Genomic DNA, 22273 nt, shown 5'->3' on the forward strand with positions numbered 1-22273 from the left:
TTTCTTTTACCTCTGCTCCAATATACACTGCACATGTTCTGGGGAAAATACACATCCTCTCCATCAATTTCTACACAAGGTGTAACTGGTTTTTTTTGTGCTTACAAAATCTCCATGCACCCACAGCAAAGTGACAGCTCGACCACACACAGCCAGGGGCACTGTCCTCCTCTCTCTTTACCAGATCTTTTATCTGCTATTTTGTTACCCAAAAACAAATTCAAATCTTTTATTCTCCTGGCTTTGACTACCCTGCTGCAGCCACAACCTTTGGTCTTTATTTAAAACATTTTAAATCTTGTAAAGCATTAAGTTACCTTAAGGATTAAATGCTAAATACCTTAAACAACACTAGTTTCCTGTGTCTGGCAAAAGTATTCTCAGTTTTGCAACTTTAAACAATACCAATTCATCTCAAACTTATAAAATACAGATTGTACACAGCAGGAGTGTTCTTCAGCAAATTCGACTAAATTATTCATAGTTGAATAATTCCACTTAAATAATCTCTTGCCTGGATTACTTACAGACATTCCTACCAAGTTTCACTGCTTGATTCCCTCCAGTAACTACAGAGTTAACTTTTCACTTTCTTTCTTTCAACTTCCTCAAACTGTGATTGCCTGCTTGTTTGGGCCCGATCCTTTTTTCTTTGCTGCATTATTTCTTTCCATGGGCACAGGCATTGTTTCACTACCAATTTAGCAAGGAGGGTGGGCTTTTTAACTAACCCCCTTTTATTTATTTATATACACACATACACACATTACATCTAGATGCATCTTATTTAATAATAACTTTAATTCTTTATGTCTGAACTTAATACAATCTTTTCTTGAGGCGATAATAACCCCTCAGCACTGGTGCAGTATAAAAAAGAATAATAACAGGGCTAGGGACAACAGGAGAGAAAGAAAGAACAACAGCATGAACAGCATGATAAAACGGGGGATTCACACTTATTGACCATAGGAATAATGACTTCTTGTCAAATTAAGGAGATAATAACAGATTGGATTCTTCTTTGGCCTGTTTTGATAGAGGGTACTGCTGCACCTTGGGAAGGGATCTTGTTGGGTTTAGGCCAATCTTAATGGCTTGGGCAGACCCAATGCACCCAACCTGGTTGGCATGATCGGCTCACAAGGCCCACAGGGAGGGAGAGACCTTAACCAGCAGTTCCTGTTGCAAGGAGGAAGGGCTGGGGTCAGTCTTCTCCTATAAACTGCCAGGACTTCATTGTGAGCGGGACCAGGCACGTCCAGATACACACCATCTGGGGTACAGCAGATTATACAATTTAATTTACACAACAAGTCTTTTCCCAAAAGGTTAACCGATAAACAAGGACTAAAGAGAAAAAATGACAATAACAGGTCTATAAAATCGTCAGGAGGTGTGGAGGGGATACTCCAAAGGGGCTTTGCCTCCTGAAGGGGTCTAGATGGATAGAGCAATATCTGCTGGCCAGCGGGGTTACGGAAAAGAGTCAATTTCCTTTTTATCTTTTTTTTTTTTTTTTAGTTGTGTTTTAAGCTTTTTCTTGTGAGTCCTTGGGACTCCCTACTTGAGATTTATGGCGCCGTTTTACTGTTTCCTTACACCAATAAAAATATGCATCAAACTGATCTTGTTGGCAAGAAGTGCGCCTCTGAGGTGCACAGTCCTGTCAAGGTCGAAGCTTTCTTCTAATGGAAATTACAAATTTGGATCATCTCTGGTATACCAATTACATTTACATTCCCGGAGTCTACCTGATCGTAGGGCTTTGGTCAGCTATCCCTAGGTTACCGACTGTGAGATCCAATCTTACAATTCCTAAGTTTCCGATCACATGACCTGGACCCACAATCCCTTTTTCCCACGATCCTCAGCTCCCCTGAACACTATCAGGCCACTCACACGGGTCATAGGGCTTGCTTTAGAGACATTCCTGGTCGTAATCCTCAAGGCCTCGCAGAAAGCTCTGGGCGTCTTCCTATGACCCTCACTCATTTCAGTCATTCACACTTGCACACAAACGCTGAGGTAAGGCCTACAACCGAGGCCTATCCTTATGGGAACCCCGACTCCCCGCCACTTACCCGTGGCTTTTCCCGGAACCAAAACATATAACATTTAACATTCACTGTGTGCCCCCTCTTTATACCGGCGAGGCGTGACCCAAACCCCAACATTCAGACATCCATACAAGAAAGGGTCTGGAAAGGCGCGGTCCCCGCAGACACCCCTTCCGGCAAAGAGCACCGGCCCATCTTCAGGAGAACGGTGTCGCTTGCCCTACTGCCTCCGGTACAGCGGGCGGTTTCCAGGGGCTCCCTCGCTCTCCAAGCGGGGAAGGGAGCCTAAGGCTCCAAGAGGGGAATCGGGGAAGGGAACTCGGTCGCAGGGCATACAGACCAAAAGGAGTCAGGGAAGGCACGGTCCCCGCACACCCCTCCCCCAGCAAAGGGCACCGGTCCGTCTTCGAGAGAGCGGAGACAGTCACCCTACTGCCTAGGAGTTCGTGGACGGTTTCCCAGGGCTTCCTCTTTCTCCGAGCGGGGAAGGGAGCCTAGGGCTCCAGGAGGGAAACAAGAGTAGGGGAACCTGCGACCCTCACTCATTCACAAACATACGGCCACACCCCCTAAACTGGCTTTTAGCCCCAATTACTGGCAGCTAGTTTTACGGCATTCACCACAAACCTACCGCTGGTGGGAACTTTCGCTGGCCAACCTAGCTCGGGGGGTTCCAACCCCGAACCTATGACAGAAAAAAAACAACCAGAACAAGACAAAACAAAAGGGTGTCAGGCATGTCTGTCAGCAAAAGGTTCAGATCCAGCGTGCAACTCACCCAACCCTGAGCCTACGGGCAGATCCTCCACCAGAAACCCACGATAGAGATTTCAAACGGTCTCTTACCTTTCAGATGGGCCCTGGGTTTGGTGGGAGATTGCCTGCGGTCCTCCGGTCTGGGGATGTCTTCTGTGGATCCTGGACGAGCCCCCAAATTGTTGTGGAAAATTGTCCACACTGTTGATTTTTGGATCAGACAGCCTGAGGCTCCTTTATTGATCAATCAAACATGCATGCATGGGGGAGTCAGCCAAGGCAGCCGAACCCCCCCGACATTCCTAAGCAAGAAATCAAACTGAACAGGATTCCTGTTTGGACAGTGATCTGTTGACCTCCTGGGTTTTGAATCAGATAACCTTCATACCAGTTTTCATTTGCTTCTCTGTATCGGTTTCCCCCAGATATATTTTGTTAGTCAAATTACAAAGGTAGCAGTAATACTTTCATGGAGTGAAATTGTCTGTAAATTAGGCAGAAAATTATTGCTTAGTTCTGGACATATAGATTAATTACTTTGGACCCTTTGGAAGTATTATAAAATCAGGTTGTTTTTAATATTCTCTATTTTTATGCTTCTATTCCTTATTGGAGGGGCCAAACTCCTGCTGAGTCAGATTTCCAGGTGCTTGAAATTGCTCGGAAACTGGAGATGTATGGCGTTAGATTTCACCTTGCATCTGACCGTGAGGGGTCGAAAATTAGCCTGGCTGTTTCACACATGGGCGTACTAGTATTCCAGGTAGGTTGGAGAATAATACCAGATACGTACATCTTCCTTTTGATTATAATTCCTTAAGTAACTGTCAGTCACTTTAATCTACAAATCTCTTCTGACTTTTTTTAATAGCTGACCTTATATCACAGAATCATAGGGTCAGAAGGGACCACAAGGGTCATCCTGTCTAACCCTCTGCCAAGATGCAGGATTTGTTATTGCTAAACCATCCAAGACAGATGGCTATCCAGCCTCCTTTTGAAAACTTCCAGTGAAGGAGCTTCTACAACCTCCCTTGGCAGTCTGTTCCATTGTTCAACTGTTCTTACAGTTAGGAAGTTTTCCCTGAGATTTAATCTACATCTGCTATACTGTAGTTTGAACCCATTGCCTCTTGTGCTGCCCTCTGTGGCAAGAGAGAACCACCTTTCTCCATCTTTTATTATGGCAGCTTTTCAAGTATTTGAAGACCGCTATCATGTCCCGCCTTAATCTCCTCTTTTTCCAAATTAAACATACCCAGTTCCTTCAGCATTTGCTCATATGGCCCTATGGGTGCTCCACTGTAGGTGTGTCTTCGTCCCTGTGCTGCTGATTAGAGAACTTTGGTAGCTGTGTCCGTTGGGCCCACACATGCATTGTCTCTCTTCATGCTGCACCACTGGCTAGACAGAGTGTGCGGGCTAACCATTTACAAACTTAACGACTTTATTGACAAACTGGCCAAGGGACATCGGCAATACTTTAAAGCCATCATAGAAGAGGGACAGTTAGTAGCAAAAACATCACTACAATCGGCCCTCGATGCCACCAACACGGCAGATAGGTCCATCTCCACAGCGATGGTGATGCAACGAGCATCATGGCTCCACTTATCAGGATTCCCGAAAGAGGTGCAGTCCATAGTGGAAAATCTTCCTTTTGAGGGTACGAAGCTCTTCGCCAAAAAGACCAATGCCTCCCTTCATACCCTGAAGGATTCCAGGGCTACCCTGAGGTTGCTGGGAATCTGTACACTGGGGTAAAAGAGGTGTTTTAGTCCCCAGTCTCAACACAGACCATATGTGGCTCAATATTAACCTCAGCACCATTAAGAACCACAGAGGAAGAAAGGGAAATTCCTGAAGTGCAAACTGTCTGGTCTGCAAACCTTGTCCCAACCACCTGCATATAAATACCCCTTTTGACGGGCAGATTGAGGCGCCGCGAGACCACTTTCCACAACTGACGCAACCATCCATGGCCAGATCCGGGGTGGGTGGCGACTGGGCTAGGGGGATCCCAGCCCACCCAACTCCACCAGGTCCCAGCCCAGGGCCCTGTCAGCGGTGAGTGTGTTCACCACCCAGTCAGCGGGGATCCTACCGCAACACGCTGACTTTACATGGGTGGGAGATACCACTCATTCCGCCTCCCTGGGCCACTTCCTACTGTGTTTCCTGAAGCTGTAGACTGTGTATTGTGGGGTCTCCGGGTTCCCTGGTGTGGGTAGCTCCCTGGAATTCTGACTCCTGCCAATCGGGTGTAGGTAGCACGTCTCTGGTGTAGTCCCTGGGATCTCTGGCTCTCGCAGTTAGGGGCTGTAGCAACTCCTGGCCTGGAGCCTCCACCAATCGTGATTCCTCCTCAGTGACTAGCCCAGACTGAGCTGAGCTGCTCATCTTTATAGTAGCACAGCAGTTGGCGCATGCTCAGCACGGTCCGAGGGGTGGAACTTCCTCCGCCCATAGTGTGGGATTAAACCTTTCTCTCCTAGTGCGGGGTATGCACACCCTGTCACAGCGCCATACAGGCAAAAGCCCTCCTACCTCAGCATAGGTTCCTATCCCTGGCTTCACTCCTAAACACCATTCAGTACAGTCCACAGATACTGCCCTGACTCTGCCTCCAACTCTTTGGACACATGGCAGCAGGCATTGTGGTGATACCACACGCCAAATTCCACATGTGATGCCTCCAATTATGGTTTAGTTCAGTTTACAGACCAAACAGGGACAGGCTGGACAAACCTGTCACTACCCACCAGGCTCAAAAATTCCTTAAACTGGTGGAAGGACCCAACCAATGTGTGCAAAAGGATCCCCTTCTCATACGTGTCACCATCATTCTTTCTTACCACCAACTCACCACTCATAGGGTGGGGAGCACATTTAAATGGCCTAATGACACAAGGCAAATGGTCACATACGGAGATGTCTCTACACTTCAATCTCCTCAAACTGAGAGCGGTCAGGAATGCCTGCACCTATTTTCTTCTGCTGATCGCAGGATCACATGCAAAGATCCTAACAGACAACATAGCCTGCATATATTACATCAAGCGTCGCCGGGGGCCAGGTCGTCCTCCCTATGCATGGAGGCTGTGAGACTATAGAACTCGTGCATCTCTCACAACATCACATTATCCCGTGGCTTACCTCCCGGGCACGCAGAACTTGATAGTGGACAACCTCAGTTGCAAATTCCCACAAAATAATGAGTGGGAGATGCACTCATCAGTACTCTACAACCTGTTCACACGATGGGGAACACCATCCATAGACTTGTTCGCCATTCACCAGAACAAGAAGTGTCGATGCTACTGCTCCAGGGTGGAGATGGGACAGCAGTCTCTGGGCGATGCTCTTCTTCTCCCCTGGGACAAGGACCTTCTTTCCACCTTTCCTTAGTTTCCTCTTCTGCTGAAGCTCCTGTTAAAAATAAACAGGGATGGAGCTCACGTCATCCTGATTGCTCCTACTTGGCTGAAGCAGACCTGGTATCCTTACCTGATACAGCTTGTGATGTGCCCGCTGATCTCTCTCCCGACCTATCTACACCTCCTTTCGCAGGCTCCTGCTTGGGTCCAGCACCTAGAAAGTTCATGCTCAAAGGAAGTAGAGGAGGTTCTATTTACACAGTAGAAAGTCCACCACACAACGTACTTACTGTCAGAAATGGTCCAGGTTTCAGATTTGGTTCATTTCCCAACAAATCTCTCCAACATCATTAACTCTTCCACATATTCTAGTCCTATGTTCTGACCCTTAAAAAGTCAGGATTATTCCTAAGCTCTCTTAGGGTCCATCTATCAGCTATTACAGCCTTTTATTGGTGCTGTCGCACCCAACCACTAAAAGATTCCTTAAGGGTGGTATCAACCTCTTCCCTTAACCTCGATTCCCTAAACCTGGTTCTGAAAGTGCTGACTAGGCCCCCTCTTTGAACCAATGGCCACCTGTTCGCTAACATACCTATCAGTGAAAACGGCCTTCCTAATAGCAATTATCTCAGCCAGAAGGGTAGGAGAGATAGCAGCTCTGATGGCATATCTCCCTTACACAGTATTCTTTCCAGACAAGGTTATACTCAGGCTACATCCAAAATTCATCCCTAGGGTAACCTCCCTGTTTCACATGAATCAATCAATTCACTTTCCAGTCTTCTACACCAAGCCTCACCAAGACAATAGGGAGGTTATACTACATACCCTAGATGTCAGGAGAGCCATGGCCTTCTACCTTGATAGGACAAAGGCCTTCAGGAAGTCCCCTAGACTTTTCACCTCTGTGGTGGAAAGATCCAAGGGCTCAGCAATATCAGCCCAAAGACTCTCTTAAGTGAGTCTTGAATTGCATCAGACAGTGCTACCAAATTCTTAACGTGATCTCCTCCCTCCCCACCCCCGAATCTGTTTACATTCCACAAGATTGATCTCCTCATCTGTCGCCTTCTTCAAGGATGTCCCATCACAGAGATCTGCAGAGTGGGGACATGGGCTTCAGTCCACACTTTCGCAGAACACTATGCGATCACTGGGGACTCCATCTCCGATGCCATCTTCGCCTTCACAGTACTGTCATCTGTAACTACTGCTCGGGAGTCACCTAAAGTGGAGCACCCATAGGAATGCTACTCAAAGAAGAAGTTACTCACCTTGTGCAGTAACAATGGTTCTTCAAGATGTGTCCCCCTATGGGTGCTCCACAACCTGCTCTCCTCCCCTCTAGTTCTGAGTTCTCGTTTATGACGCTGTGGTAGAGAAGGCACTGAGGACGATTAGCCTGTGTGCGCTGGCTAGCCTCGTGACACAGCACGAGGAGAGACAGTACATGTGCGGGCCCAATGGGCACTGCTACTTAAGTTCTCCGATCAGCAGTGCAGGGACTTAGACACACCTATGGTGGAGCACTCATAGGGGGACACATCTCGAAGAACCATCGTTACTGCACAAGATGAGTAACTTCTGCAGATATTGATGACACCTGGGAAACTCAACCCAGGTGAGCAGTTAAATTGGATTTTGTAGAGCTACCCTTGGGTAGAATGAACAACGGAAAGTTTACAAAAAAACAAAAATACCTATCTAAAACTTGTATATACCACAGAGTACCTGATATTGTCCTTCAATATCTGCTTGAAGACCCTATGTTTTCTATTAATCTATGAATGATATTGCAAAGCAGATAAAGACTGATCGAAGGAATAAATTGAAAATAGATTTGAATACAATGAATTGTGGGGGCAAGGAGGGACATTTGTTACTGTTCAAGATACAACTTGACTGTAAACATTTCTTGCTAGCCATAAATAATTTTGTTTTTCATTTAGGGTACCACAAAAATCAACACCTTCAACTGGTCTAAGGTCCGTAAATTAAGCTTCAAGAGAAAAAGGTTTCTTATCAAGCTACACCCAGAAGTCCATGTAAGTCTAGCCATACCTATAGCCATGGCACTGTTTGAAACAAGTCTTCTAAATGTTAGTAGAAATACTTAAGTCTATAATTTTGTAAAGCAAGTGGATTTTTTTAAAATGCCCTAAAGGATACTTTTTGGCTTCATCCTTCAGTTATTGTAGTAAAGGTCTCCCCCACCTCCTCAATGTCCCTACCTTGCTCTTCTAAGGCTTTCCACTTCCTATATCTGTCTTGGCCCTCATTAGACATAAGCATGTGTATTTTAAAATATCAAATAGTAACGACAGTTATGAGTAAATTGTTCAGTATGTAATTCCTGTGTATTTTCTTTTTAATAGGAATGTTGCTTATAGTACTGGTGTTTCATATGTAAATTTGCCTACAGCTAAAACTAGTATTTTGGGGCCATATGCTCCCTTTGCTGCATGGTGGGGAGAAAAACAAAAGTTCACAAAAGAGGTCTGTTTGGATTGGGTGACAAGGATGAGAGGCTATTAGGCAGGCCTACCACCAACTGTGAAGTGCTGGTCAATCCTGTTTATAGTGACGTGTTGTCAAATATGCAAGACTGAAGAAGGCATGGCCAGCCATAAGGGGTCGGAATTTCTGAGCAGACACTCTATACACCATGAGCCCAGAACTTTGGAGCTCAATTATGGGGCAAATTGCCACTTGGGAGCTAATGCTGCTTGTTTCAGCTTGCTGCTAGTTTCTTTCTGTGGCTTTAATGTACCTCTGGGTGTCATGTAGAATGCAGTTATGGCAGCTGTGTGAGTCATGCTGCCCATTGCTGGAGTTAAGGGTATGAGAGGTTCATAAAAGAGCAGGCACTCCTGCAGCAGATGTTTGGAGATCTGTAGGGTTTGGGGCCAGAATTTGCTTCAGATTCCTGGGCTCCACATGGTTGCCAGATTATAGACTGTGCATCTGCACCCCATTGCTAATCACATATGCAAGGGGAGAATGGGGCATGTTTATCCCAATTTTCAGCCCACTAAATTTTTGCAGTAAACTTTTTCCTTCTGTAGGTTTTTCATGGAAGGGAATGAACAGAAATATCCAAAACTGGAGACCTGGTAGTAATGGGAGACTTTAACTACCCAGACATCTGTTCGAAAAGTAGTATGGCAAAATACATTTCCAACAAGTTCTTGGAATGTACCAGGGACAACTTTGTGTTTTAGAAAGTGGAGGAAGTAACCAGGGAAACGGTCATTTGAGACTTGATTCTGACCAAGACGAAGGAATTAGTAGTAAATCTGAAAGTGGAAGAACGTATGGGTGAAAATGATCATGAAATAATAGATATCATGATCCTAAGAAAAGGGAGGAGTGAGAGCAGCAGAATAAGAACAATGGACTTCAAAAAAGCAGACTTTAACAAACTCAGAGAACTGGGAAGAAAATCTAAGTGATAAAGGAGTCCAGGATAGCTGGCAGTTTCTCAAGGAGACAATATTTAACGCACAACTGCAAACTATTTTGATGCAAAGGAAAGATAGGAAGACTACTAAGAAGCCAATATGGCTCTATCAGGAGCTCTTTAATGACCTGAAAGTCAAAAAGGACTCCTATAAAAAGTGGAAACATGGATAAATTGCTGAGGAGGAGTACCAAAGAATAACACGAACATGTAGGGACAAAATCAGAAAGACTAAGGCACAAAATGAGTTATACTTAGCAAGGAACATAAAAGGCAATAAGAAGAGGTTCTTTAAACATGTTAGAAGCAAGGGAAAGACTAAGGGAAGTGTAGGCCCTCTACTTAGTGGGGAAGGAGAGCTAATAACTGATGACATCAGTAAGGCTGAGTTGTTTAATACCTCTTTTGCTTCAGTCTTCACTAAAAAGTTTAATGGTAACCACATACTCAAAACAATATTAATGACAAGGGGGAAGGAGTGGAAGCCAAAATAGGGAAAGGTTAAACAATATTCTGATAAGTTAGATGTATGTGGCAGGGGGGAGGGATAGCTCAGTGGTTTGAGCATTGGCTTGCTAAACCCAGGGTTGTGAGTTCAATCCTTGAGGGGGCCACTTAGGAATCTGGGGCAAAATCAGTACTTGGTCCTGCTAGTGAAGGCAGGGCTGGACTCGATGACCTTTCAGGGTCCCTTCCAGTTCTATGAGATAGGTATATCTCTCTATATATTATTATATTATAAATTCATCCTAGGGTACTTAAAGAACTAGCTAAAGCAATTTTAAACTGTTAGCAATTACCTTTTGAGAACTCAGGGTGTGGTCCCAGAGGGCTGGAAAAGGGCTAACGTATCTATCTTAAAAAAGGGGAACAAAGACAACTCGGGAAATTATTGACCAGTCAGCCTAACTTCAATACATAGAAAGATACTGGAACAAATTATTAAACAATCAATTTGTAAGCACGTAGAAGATAATAGTTATAAGGAATAGCCAGCATGGATTTGTCAAGAACAAATCATGCCAAATCAACTTAATTTTCTTCTTTGATGAGGTTACTGGCGTAGGCACCACAGGAGGGAAGGAGCAGTAAATGTGGTATTATCTTGATTTTAGTAAGTGTTTAGACATAGTCCCACATGAACAAACTAAGGAAATATAGTCTAAATGAAATTACTGTAAAGTGGGTGCACAACTGGTTGAAAGACCGTACTCAAAAAGTAGTTATCAATGGTCGGCTGTAAAACTAAGAGGATGTATTTGGTGGTCAGTCCTGGGTCTAGTACTGTTCAGTATTTTTACTGATGACTTGGATAAGGGAGTGGACAGTATACTTACAAAATTTGTGGATGACACCCTGCTGGGAGAGGATGCAAACACTTTGGGGGACAGGATTAGAATTCAAACTGACCTTGACAAATTGGAGAGTTGGTCTGAATTCAACAAGATGAAATTCGGTAAGGATAAGTCAAAGTACTGTAGCCATGGCATCCAGCAAGTACTTCACTTAAGAAGAAAAAATCAAATGCACAACTACAAAATGGGGACTAACTGGCTAGATGGTAGTACTGCTGAAAAGGTTCTGGGGTTATCGTGCATCACAAATTGAATATGAGTGAACAATGTGATGCCGTTGCAAAAAAAAAAAAAAAAAAAAAAAAGGCTAATATTCTGGGATGTATTAAAAGGAGTGTTGTATGTAAGACATGGGAAGTCATTGTTCCACTCTACTTGGCACTGGTGAGGCCTCAGCTGGAGTACGGTGTCCAATTCTGGGCACCACACTTTAGGAAATATGTGGACAAACTGAAAAGAATCCAAAGGAAAGCACCGAAAATGATAAACATTTTAAAAAACCTGACGACCCAGATGCAGTTGCCCCTCTGGCCAGATCTTCTGTCATAGAATCACAGCCGGCTCCTGCACCCAAATCTGGCGGTTCTGCACCTCACAGTTTGGTTGCTCCGTGGTTAACTGCTGAGGAGCAGGAATGCTCGGCTCGAGTCCAGCAGGTCCTACAGGGTAGTAGAAAGCCCTCCACTAGAGCGATCTGTCTGGCCAAATGGAAACGATTCACGTGCTGGGCCTTGGCCCAAGAGGTTAGGCTTGAGCCGGCCTTGCTGCAGTTAATCCTGGACTACCTTATGTACCTGAAGGTCCAGGGTTTGTCCCTTTCATCAGTTAAGGTCCACTTGGCCGCTATATCAGCCTTTCACCCTCCATTCCAGGGCAGGTTGGTCTTCGCTCATAACATGACCGTCTACCCCGAAGTCCGGGACCCAGTCCCTCCGTGAGCCTGGAATCTGGTGCTCGCGTGGCTCATGAAAGCCCCCTTTGAGCCCTTGGTGTTCTGTTCCCTTCAAGGTTCAACTGCAGCCACATCTGGCTTTCCTGCCCAAGGTGGTTTTGCATTTTCACATGAGCCAGAACATATTCTTGCCAGTAGTCTTCCCAAAGCCTCATAAGTCTGAGGAGGAATGTAGGTTGCATTCCCTGGATATCAGAAGAGTGCTAGCCTTCTATATCGAAAGGACCAAGCCATTTAGCAAGTCAATGCGGTTGTTTGTCACGGTGGTAGATAGGATGAAAGGTCAGCCAGTGTCCACCCAGAGAATTTTATCTTGGCTCACCGCCTGTATCCGATTCTGTTATGATCAGGCAAAGGTGCCTCCACCAGAGATCGTAACTGTCCACTCAACTAGAGCACAAGCCTCAGCGGCGGCCTTCCTGGCCCATGTGCCAATTTCTGATATCTGCAGGGCCGCCACCTGGTCGTCCATCCATATGTTCACGTTTCACTATGTGCTTATCCAGCAAGCACGAGACAACGCTGGCTTTGGTAGAGCGGTGTTACAATCCGCACGTCTGTGAACTCCGAGCCCACCTCCAGGGATACTGCTTGTGAGTCACCTAGAATGGAATCAACATGAGCAAGCGCTTGAAGAAGAAAAAATGGTTACCTACCTTTCATTACTGTTGTTCTTCGAGATGTGTTGCTCATGTCCATTCCATTACCTGCCCTCCTGCCCCTCTGTCAGAGTTGCCGGCAAGAAGGAGCTGAGAGGGCATAGGGCCAGCGGCACCTGATATACCAACGCATGAGTGCGGCGCTCAAGGGGGCTGACCCTACGGATACTGCTAACGCAAAAGTCTCTGACAACTGTGCACGTGGGCGTGCACACACCTAGAATGGAATAGACATGAGCAACACATCTCGAAGAACAACAGTTATGAAAGGTAGGTAACCATTTTTTGCTGTCACTTGAGAGTTAAATCTAACATTTTTGTGGATAGATTTTGAGTACTTCTCAATGTATCTGAACAAAGAAGCAAAAATAATCCAAGTGTCAAACTGAAACAGATCAGTGGTTCATCTAGTCCATTATCCTGTCACTAACAGTGACCAATGCCAGATGCTTCAGAGGAATGTGAAAAAAAGCAAAATAATGCACCTAAGTTTGCAGTTCTGTTCCACATAGGGGGACTTTTTCATAACTCTTTTTCATGGTGAGCGTATATCCTGAAGCATGAAGATTGATGAACCTCATAATTTTTATCCTAACTAATATAACTTTAGATATTCATATAAATGCCAGTCCTTTTTTTTTTAATTTACTGAATTATATACCTAATTGGACTGCTGCAGGATATTAGTACGTGGGTTTAATTGTTGTGATCCTAGATGAATCATGCACTGGGTTGAAGAGCCAGTGTGTAGAGACTTCAGCCCAGAGCATTTAGTTTCTACAAGCATAGCAATTGTATATAAATGTTTTGAAAGACGGTAATTCTGAGTGTGCAAAGGACCTTCAGGGAGCTGATATGAAAGTAGGTTGTCCTGATTCAAACAATCAGTATGGATATCATGTTCTGCATAAACAAGCAGGAAGTAAGATGAGCATGTCTCCTGTGTTGGGGAACCCCATTAGTATGAGTGTGCAGTCCATTGTAAGACATTTCTTATTGTCACTCAGCAGAAAAGGAAAACAAGATTGCAGAAAGGCTGAGTTGCTTGGTGATGGACCATCACAAATAGTTTTTGGGTCTTCCAGTGGAGTTCACTGTGATTTGTGAGTCCCTCATCTGATCAGAAAGATTTACCTGCCTTCTGCTCCTGGCACTGAGAAATTTATGTACGTCATCTTCTGCAATACCTCTGGCCATAGGCAGCATTTCACAAACTCTTGATAGCTGAGCCTTCTCCAGGAAAACAAAACCAATCTTAAATCCTTTCAACCCTGTCACGGGGGAAACTTGTATTGTCACTGTTCCACACCTCTCTGTCCCACCGTGGTATTCATGCCTCCTCCCCCCAGGGATGTGTCCCTCATGTTTGAGAAATTAAGGGTGCTCTCCAAGCTCAGGAGAGACAAACTTTCAATACACCTTTTAGTAACAATGTTGATAGCATCAGCTACCTCAGACAGTTATGGTTCTCAGTTGATTTGAAGACTCTGAGTCTAGTTATGTAGAAGATCACTCAGAAACAGGGCATCTTCTTCGAGTGATTGCTCATGTGTATTCTACAATAAGTGCGTGTGCTCGCCCCGTGGTGCCAGAAGTTTTTCCCCTAGCAGTACCTGTAGGGGAGTGCCCCAGCGACCTTTAGAGTGGCGCCTCCATGGTGCGGTATAAGGGGCGGTGCGCACTCCCCCCACTCTCAGTTCCTTCTTGCCACCAGTGAAGGAGCTTCGGAACTGCTTTGCTCCAGCTTGTCTGCAGCTTTCCTCCAGAACTCTTGTTCGTTCAGTGTAGTAGTACCTGTAGTTGAAGTAGTTAGATTAGTTTAGTTTAGTGTGCCCGGGCCGGGGCATGCCCCGTGCCCCGCGTTTTAAGTTGTGAGACACTTGTAGGCAACCGATGCCAGTGAGTGATCCGCACATGGACTGTTTATGCTGTCTGGGCAAAACCCATCTCAGCGATCGCTGCAAGAGTCCTGCAGCGACCTGTCGGTGCCATCTACCAGTCGGCACTGCTCCCCATCCGCGGGGCACGCCAAGAAGGCTAAGGAGAGGCCTTCTCTGCCGCAGCACCGGAGCAAAACCAGGGGAGAGGCTAGACCCATGTTGGGCAGTCCCCATCGGCCTTCAGGCTTCCGACTCAGATCAGGCGGAGTAGCCCGGCCCATTCGGAGAAGGCTTCCCTGGATGTCTGGATGCCCTCCACGCCAGAGGCCCTGCAAGCAGCCCAGGACGTTATGTCCATGCCAGTACCAGGGGTACAACCAATGCTGGCTCCACGGTCCAGAGGCAAGCCACCGCTGGGATCTCCGCAGTCTCCCCCGGCTTGGGTACCATTCGCGGTCGAGGGAATGTTCCCGATGCCATTCGCTGCCCAGCGACCGTCCAATGCATAGTCCATGCCAGTCACCGTCGACCCCCACCACGTTGTCTGGCTGGGTTCTGACTGACTGGGGCTCCAGGCAGGACCGGTGCTACCATTAAGGCAAACTAGGTGGTTGCCTAGGGCGCCAAGATTTGGGGGCGCCAAAAAGCGGTGCCCCCAATTTTTTTTTTACAGCGTGCCTGGGCTGGGCTGCCGGCGGCGCGCTGACACATGCGGCTCAGACTCCCTCTCCCAGCTTAGCGGCCGCTCCATTCAATTATTGTCATTTCCGGCGGGGGCAGCGTGCTCGGGGAGGGGGCGTAGCAGAGGTGAGCTGGGATGGGGAGCCCTGCGGCAGCTCCCCCCCCCGACACCCCCCCCTGCGGCAGCATTCCTCCCCCCCCGGGGAGCCGTGCGGCAGCTCCCCACCCCAGCTCACCTCTGTTCCGCCTCCTCCCTGAGCACGCGGTCGTCGCTCCATTTCTCCTGCCTCCCAGGCTTGCGGTGCCAATCAGCTGTTTGGTGCCGCAAGCCTGGGAGGGGAGGAGAATTAGAGCGGGGGCGGCGTGCTCGGGGAGGAGGCGGAGCAGAGGTGAGCTGGGGTGGGGAGTTGCCGCACGGCTCCCCGGGGGGGGGGGAACCGGCGGCGGGGGGGTGCCTCGGGGGGGGGGGGCGGGGAGCTGCCGCAGGGCTGGGGGGGGGGAGGGGAGGCACAAGGTGGAAGTTTTGCCTAGGGCACGAAACTTCCTTGCACCGGCCCTGGCTTCAGGCACCGCTCCGCCTCGAGGAGCGGGCCCTGTCGAGACAGACGACACAGAAGGTCTTCTTCTCGGAGGGGCTATTGTAGCCAGTCGCGACACGAACGTCGATGCCATTCCCGTTCAGCGTCTCGCTCCAGGACCCCGTCACGGCACTGCTCCCGCAGTTTGGGCGTCGATCGCCGGCGCCTCGCCGGTGCAGATCTGCCCGCCGGAGCCAATTGTGGAGCAGCTGCTACAGGTGGTACCGTTCCTCCACATCGGGATCGCGGTCTCGTGGTCGGCACCGTTCCCGCCGCTGCCGCTCTTCCCGGTCCAGGGACAGCGGCAGGTTGTACGCCAGCCCGGCCTCCCTTCGTAATCGTAGATTGATGGGACAGGCCAGTCAGGCTGAACAGCCTGCTCCGCCAGTGCCACAGCAGGTGCAATGGCACTGGGCTCCGTGGCCGGCACAGTGGTACCAATGGGGCCTGTGGCCCCCAACACAGCCCACGATGGGGGCTCACTCAGTGGCCGGAGCCTCGGAACGGCTGTCGGCCTTCCTGTCCCAGCCCCCGAGAAAGGAATCGGTGGGACGTGCATCTTCTGCCTCCTCACCCTCCCCTGATGAGGTGATTACGGCCCCTCCATTCCGCAGGAGGACTCTAAAGCCCACCAGGAACTATTGAAAAGGGTGGCATCAAGCCTCAACCTTCAGGCCGAGGAGGTGGAGGAACCCTCAGACTCCCTCTTCAATGTCCTGTCCACCTTGGTACCGGGCAGGGTGGCCCTTCCATTCTATGAGGGGGTGGCAAAAATTTCAAATGCCTTGTGGCAAACCCTGGCTTCCTTGCCCCCCATCTCTAAGAGAGCAGAATGCAAGTACTTTGTGCCCGCCAAGGGGCATGAATATCTGTACACCCGCCCTGCCCCTAACTCCTGGTGGTCAAGTCGGTCAACCACAGGGAGTGGCAGGGCCAACCAGCCCTACTCCGAAAAATAAAGACTCAAGGAGGCTGGATTTATTTGGGAGAAAAGTTTATTCATCCTCGAGTTTCCAGTTACAGGTGGCGAACCATCAGGCTCTCCTGGGTTGGTATGAGTTCAATCTGTGGGGCATTCTGCCCAAATTCGAGGACTCCCTCCAGGAGAGTTCAAAGCTCTGGTGGAGGAGGGTACAGCGGTTGCCAGGGCAACCCTGCAGGCAGCGTTAGATGCGGCAGATACAGCTGCATAGTCCATGGCCTCTGCAGTGGCCATGAGGAGGGCGTCATGCCTCCTTCTATCTGGGCTGTCCAGTGAGGTACAGAACTCCTTGCAGGACCTCCCGTTTGATGGCAAGGCTCTGTTTGCTGAACAGACGGACGTGAAGCTGCACGGCCTGAAAGATTCCCACACTACGCTTAAGACACTTGGCCTCTATGTTCCGGCTCCAGCTAGACCTAAGTTTAAGTTGCAGTAGGCTCCTACCCAGGCCACCCACTCTAAATATGAGCCCCCTTATAAAAAGTCGCGGGACTATAAAAAACGCCTGCAGAGGCAGTCCCGGTCTGCTCCCTAGCCTGGGTCCTCCAAGGGCAAACAGGCGGGGAAACGGCAGATTTGACGGGACGCCCGGTGGCAACCTACCAGTTCACATTAGGGATCCACCCGCAGTAAAGCTTCCCTTCTCCAACCGGTTGTGTGCTTTTCTCCTGGAGTGGTCGCGGCTGACCTCAGACCAATGGGTCCTCAACACCATCTCCTGGGGCTACACCCTCCAATTTACCTCTACCCCTCCCGACCACCCTCCGCCCCCGTCTCTCCCGGGGGACCCTTCTCACGAGGCCCTGCTCAAGCAGGAGGTGGGGTGGTTCCTTAGGAGCTTAGGAGGAGTGGAAGTGGTGCCAGCAGAGTTCAAACGCAAGGGGTACTACTCCGGCTATTTCCTTATCCCGAAGGCCAAAGGGGGGCTCAGGCCCATTCTGGACCTGCGAGGCCTGAACCAGTACATGGTAAAGCTCAAATTTTGCATGGTCTCTCTGGCCTCCATCATCCCCTCCTCCAGGCCAGAGACAGGATGGACAAGGTCCTCATTCTGCCCGAGCCAGTGATCGCCTCCCTACAATGGGGGTCCTCCCCGGGGAACAATGTCCACGGGGTGCCATTCAGGGGCAGACCCCCATCGGTGGAGCTGGTGTCCGATGCTTTGGACCTGGGGTGGGGAGCCCATGTGGGGGACGTTCAGACCCAAGGTCTGTGGTCTGTGCAGGACCTTGCCCTTCATATAAACGTCAAGGAACTCAGGGGGGTGTGGCTGGCGTGCGTGGCCTTCCGCTCACACCTGGAGGGCAGAGTGGTCAGGGTTCTTACGGACAACATGGCCTTGATGTTTTACATCAACAGGCAAGGCGGGGCCTGCTCCTCTGCCAGGAAGCCCTCAGGCTGTGGGACTTCTGTATAGCCCACAACATTTGCCTACAGGCCTACCACCTACCGGGCGTCCGGAATTCTCGGGTGGATCGCCTCAGCCGAGACTTCTTCTCTCAGCACGAGTGGTCTCTACACCCAGAGGTGGTGCACAGACTTTTCCAAGAGTGGGGAACTCCCCAGGTGGACCTGTTCACGACTCGGCAGAACCACCGGTGTCCCCGGTTCTGCTCCAGGGGGGCCTAGGGAAGGCCTATCCTGGTCAGGTCAGCTTCTCTACGCTTTCCCCCCGTTCCCTCTGATCGGCAGGGTCCTGGAGAAAATAAAGATGGACTGGGCCCGGGTCCTCCTGATTGCACCGGCATGGCCCAGGCAACATGGGTACAAGACCCTCATGAGCGTGGTGGTCACCCCGTCGTGGCCATTGCCGTCCCACCTAGATCTGATCTCCCAGGACCAGGGCCACCGCCTCCACCCCAACCTAGCAGCACTCCACCTCATGGCGTGGCTGCTCAATGGTTAGGCCGGGAGGAAAGGACATGCTCGGAGGGGGGTTCAGCGCATCTTCTTGGAAAGCAGGCGTCGAGCCTACTTAGAATCATAGAATATCAGGGTTGGAAGGGACTTCAGGAGGTCATCTAGTCCAACCCCCTGCTGAAAGCAGGACCAGTCCCCAACTAAATCATCTCAGCCAGGGCTTTGTCAAGCCTGACCTTAAAAACCTCCTGGCAAAGTGCTCTCGGTTTCCCGATGGGCAGCTGAGCGGAGCATTTCCCCCGTTGCTGCCCCGATCCAGCTCATTTTAGACTATCTCCAGGGGTTGCTAGGGGCGTTCCCCTACAGGTACTGCTAGGGGGAAAACTTCCGCCACTGGTGTACGTGGCAAGCACGTACACCTATTGTGGAATAGACATGAGTAACACATCTCGAAGAACACCAGTTACGGAAAAGGTAACTGTCTTTTACTCCATCCCAGGAATTCTCTCTCATTCAGCATGGTTCCTGATGGTAGAGATCCTAAGATAAAGTATGTGATGGGTTTGGTCACAGAGACCCCCTTGGAACTGTCACCTGATGTGCTGAGACTACCTCTGAGCCCGTTTTCTCTGCCAGCTTGGGCCTCCAGAACCCTGCCTTGTTGAGCCAGACATGCCAGTCTGCTCCAACACAGACCCAGGGTCTGAACCATGCACCCCAAAGCTGCAGACTTAACTGAAAACAGCTTAAGAAGTGCTCCTGTCTCTAGAATCCAGACATGCAGTTCCCAATGGGATCCAAACCCCAAATAAATCTGTTTTACTCTGTATAAAGCTTATACAGGATAAACTCATAAATTGTCCGCCCTCTATAACACTGACAGAGAGAGATGCACAGCTGTTTGCTCCCCCAGGTATTAATTACTTACTCTGGGTTAATTAATAAGCAACAGTGATTTTATTAAATATAAAAAATAGGATTTAAGTGATTCCAAGTAATAACAGACAGAACAAAGTAAGTAACCAATCAAAATAAAACAAAACACGCAAGTCTAAGCCTAATACATTTAAGAAACTGAATACAGGTAAATCTCACTCTCAGAGATGTTCCAATAAGCTTCTTTCACAGACTAGACTCCTTCCTAGTCTGGGCCCAATCCTTTCCCCTGGTACAGTCCTTGTTCCAGCTCAGGTGGTAGCTAGGGGATTTTTCATGACTGCAGCCTCCTTTGTTCTGTTCCACCCGCTTGCATAGCTTTGGCACAAGGTGGGAATCTTTTGTCTATCTGGGTCCCCACCCCTCCTTCTAAATGGAAAAGCACCAGATTTAAGATGGATTCCAGTACCAGGTGACATGGTCACATGTCCTATGAGACCCCAAGCCTTCTTTCTTCCTGGCTTGACTTACAGGAAGGCTTGCAAGTAAACAGAGCCATTTACAACCAATTTTCCTAGTTGATGGGAGCCATCAAGATTCCAAACCACCATTAATGACCTACACTTTGCATAATGACAGTAGGACCTCAGTTATATTTAATATTTCTAGTTTCAGATACAAGAATGATACATTTATACAAATAGGATGACCACACTCAGTAGATTATTAGCTTTGTAATGATACCTTACAAGAGACCTTTTGCATGAAGCATATTCCAGTTACATTATATTCAAACTCATTAGCATATTTTCATGAAATCATATGGACTGCAACATCACAAAGTATTTCAGAGCAGGTGTCTCAAGACCCACCTGGCTTCTTGGAAGGAGTCAGAGAAGGACTTGTAACTTTAAGTGGAGAAGTTTTATGGTACAGTGTGAAAAGACTCACCTGTATCCTTTTAGATCCTTTTGTGAGCAATGCACTATAGTGATAGTATTAAAATACTTACGTTCTATTTTATATTTAATTACATTTCCTGTATAAACTTTTCTGTGATGCCTAGATAAAAAGCTGTTCGTCTTTGTGTAGCTGCAACTGTGTATTCGCCCCACCTTAAATCATGACTGTTAGATGCTCTGGAAATGCAGGATACTTATTTCCACGTAGCAATCCTCCTGAGCCACAGGAAGTTCCTCAGATTTATTGTGTCTGGCTGGCACTACCAGTACATTGTGCAACCTTTCGGCCTGTCTTCCACTCCCCAGATGTATATCAAGTGCATGATTTTGGTAGCAGCGTACCTCAGGAAGAGGGGAATTCATATCTTTCCATATTTAGATGATGGGTTATTGAAGGGCAAGTCCAGAGAGGGAGTCCTCTGTCATGTCCACGTCACACTACACCTACTCATTCATCTAGGTCTCATCCTAAACAGTGGAAAGTCAACACTGATTCCAACTCAAAGAATCAAGTTTATTAGGGCCCTGATAGACTCTACATGGTTTGAGACTGGTTCTGCCAACCAAATGACTACAAGCAATTTGCCACCTATGTCCAGAGTTTCAGTCTCAACCCTCACCCCCAGCCTGAGTATGCCTGAGGTTGCTAGACCATATGGCTTCATGTACACAGGTAGTCCAACATTCCAGATTGTGCCTATGTCCTCTTCAGATGTGCCTGAAGTCAGTCAATCATCTGAGTTATCATCCCTTGGACAGACAGGTCTGACTTCCTCTGCCAATACTGGACTCCTTATGGTAATGGACAGTTCAAGGCAATGTGTGCCAGAGTGTTCCCTTCGCTTGGTCCCCGCCAACCGGGAATGTTGTCACCGATGCCTGCTTAATAGGTTGAGGAGCACATCTAGGGTTGCTGAAAGTTCAAAGCCTGTGGTCAGAACAGGAAGTTTCCATGCATATAAATGTTCTGGAGCTTTGTGGCATCTACAATGCCCGTCAGGCCCTTTGAAATCACATTAGAGACTTGTCAGTGCACATCCTTACCGATTATACCACCGTGATATATTATGTGAACAGACAGGAGGGACCTGGCAATCTTCAGGGTGCTGTGTCAGGAGGTGATCAGGCTCTGACAGTTTTGCATTGGGGAAAACGTTACCCCCCTGGCCAATTCTCTTACCTGGGATCCGGAATCACCTGGTGGATCACCTCAGCAGAAATTTCTCTTTGAATCACGAATGGTCCCTGAAGCCCAGCATCCTGCAGTCCATTTTTTGAAGTTTGGGCATCCCAACAATCAAACTGCTTGTCATTAGAAATGACAAGAAATGTCAGATCTTTTAATCCCAGGGGTGGGGTCTCAGTCTGGGCTCCTTCACTGATGCTTTTCACCTGAGCTGGGAATTGGCACTGTTGTATGGTTTTCCTCCAATTCTGATCATCCTGCAGGTCATTCTCAAGCTGAAGTTGGACCATGCCAAGCTCATTCTCATTGCTTCAGCATGGCTGAGGCAATGTTGTTGGTTCTCCAACCTTCATGTTAATGGTTTGCCCTCTTGTATCTGTTCCTTTTCATCCCGACCTCTTGACTTAGCTTCATGTCGGGTTTTGCATTCAGCACTCAGCTCCCTGCATCTCACATCTTCACACACTGGACATCAAACGATGTTTAGCTTTGTCTCAATAGGAGAAAATAGGACTGAATCTCAATAGGACCAAACATATCCGCTCCTTACCTTGTTTGTTTATTTCATATGCAGACCAAATTAAGGATTAAGCAGTCTGTTCACAGGTGATCTCCGGGTGGATAACTTCCTGTATACTCTGCCTCA

The 22273-nt window shown here is 48.1% G+C and overlaps 1 protein-coding gene across 1 annotated transcript in view; it reads left to right on the top strand.

Moving 5' to 3' along the window:
- The window catches only part of FARP2 (FERM, ARH/RhoGEF and pleckstrin domain protein 2), a 229590-nt gene that overhangs the window by 122453 nt on the left and 84864 nt on the right, over positions 1-22273 (top strand). The window contains exons 9-10 of the mRNA XM_065411292.1: positions 3432-3579; positions 8146-8241. Coding sequence (XP_065267364.1) covers positions 3432-3579; positions 8146-8241 — 244 coding nt within the window. The remainder of the gene's footprint in view (positions 1-3431; positions 3580-8145; positions 8242-22273) is intronic.

The sequence above is a fragment of the Emys orbicularis genome, chromosome 9 (genome assembly GCF_028017835.1).
Source record: "Emys orbicularis isolate rEmyOrb1 chromosome 9, rEmyOrb1.hap1, whole genome shotgun sequence".
NCBI lineage: Eukaryota > Metazoa > Chordata > Testudines > Emydidae > Emys > Emys orbicularis.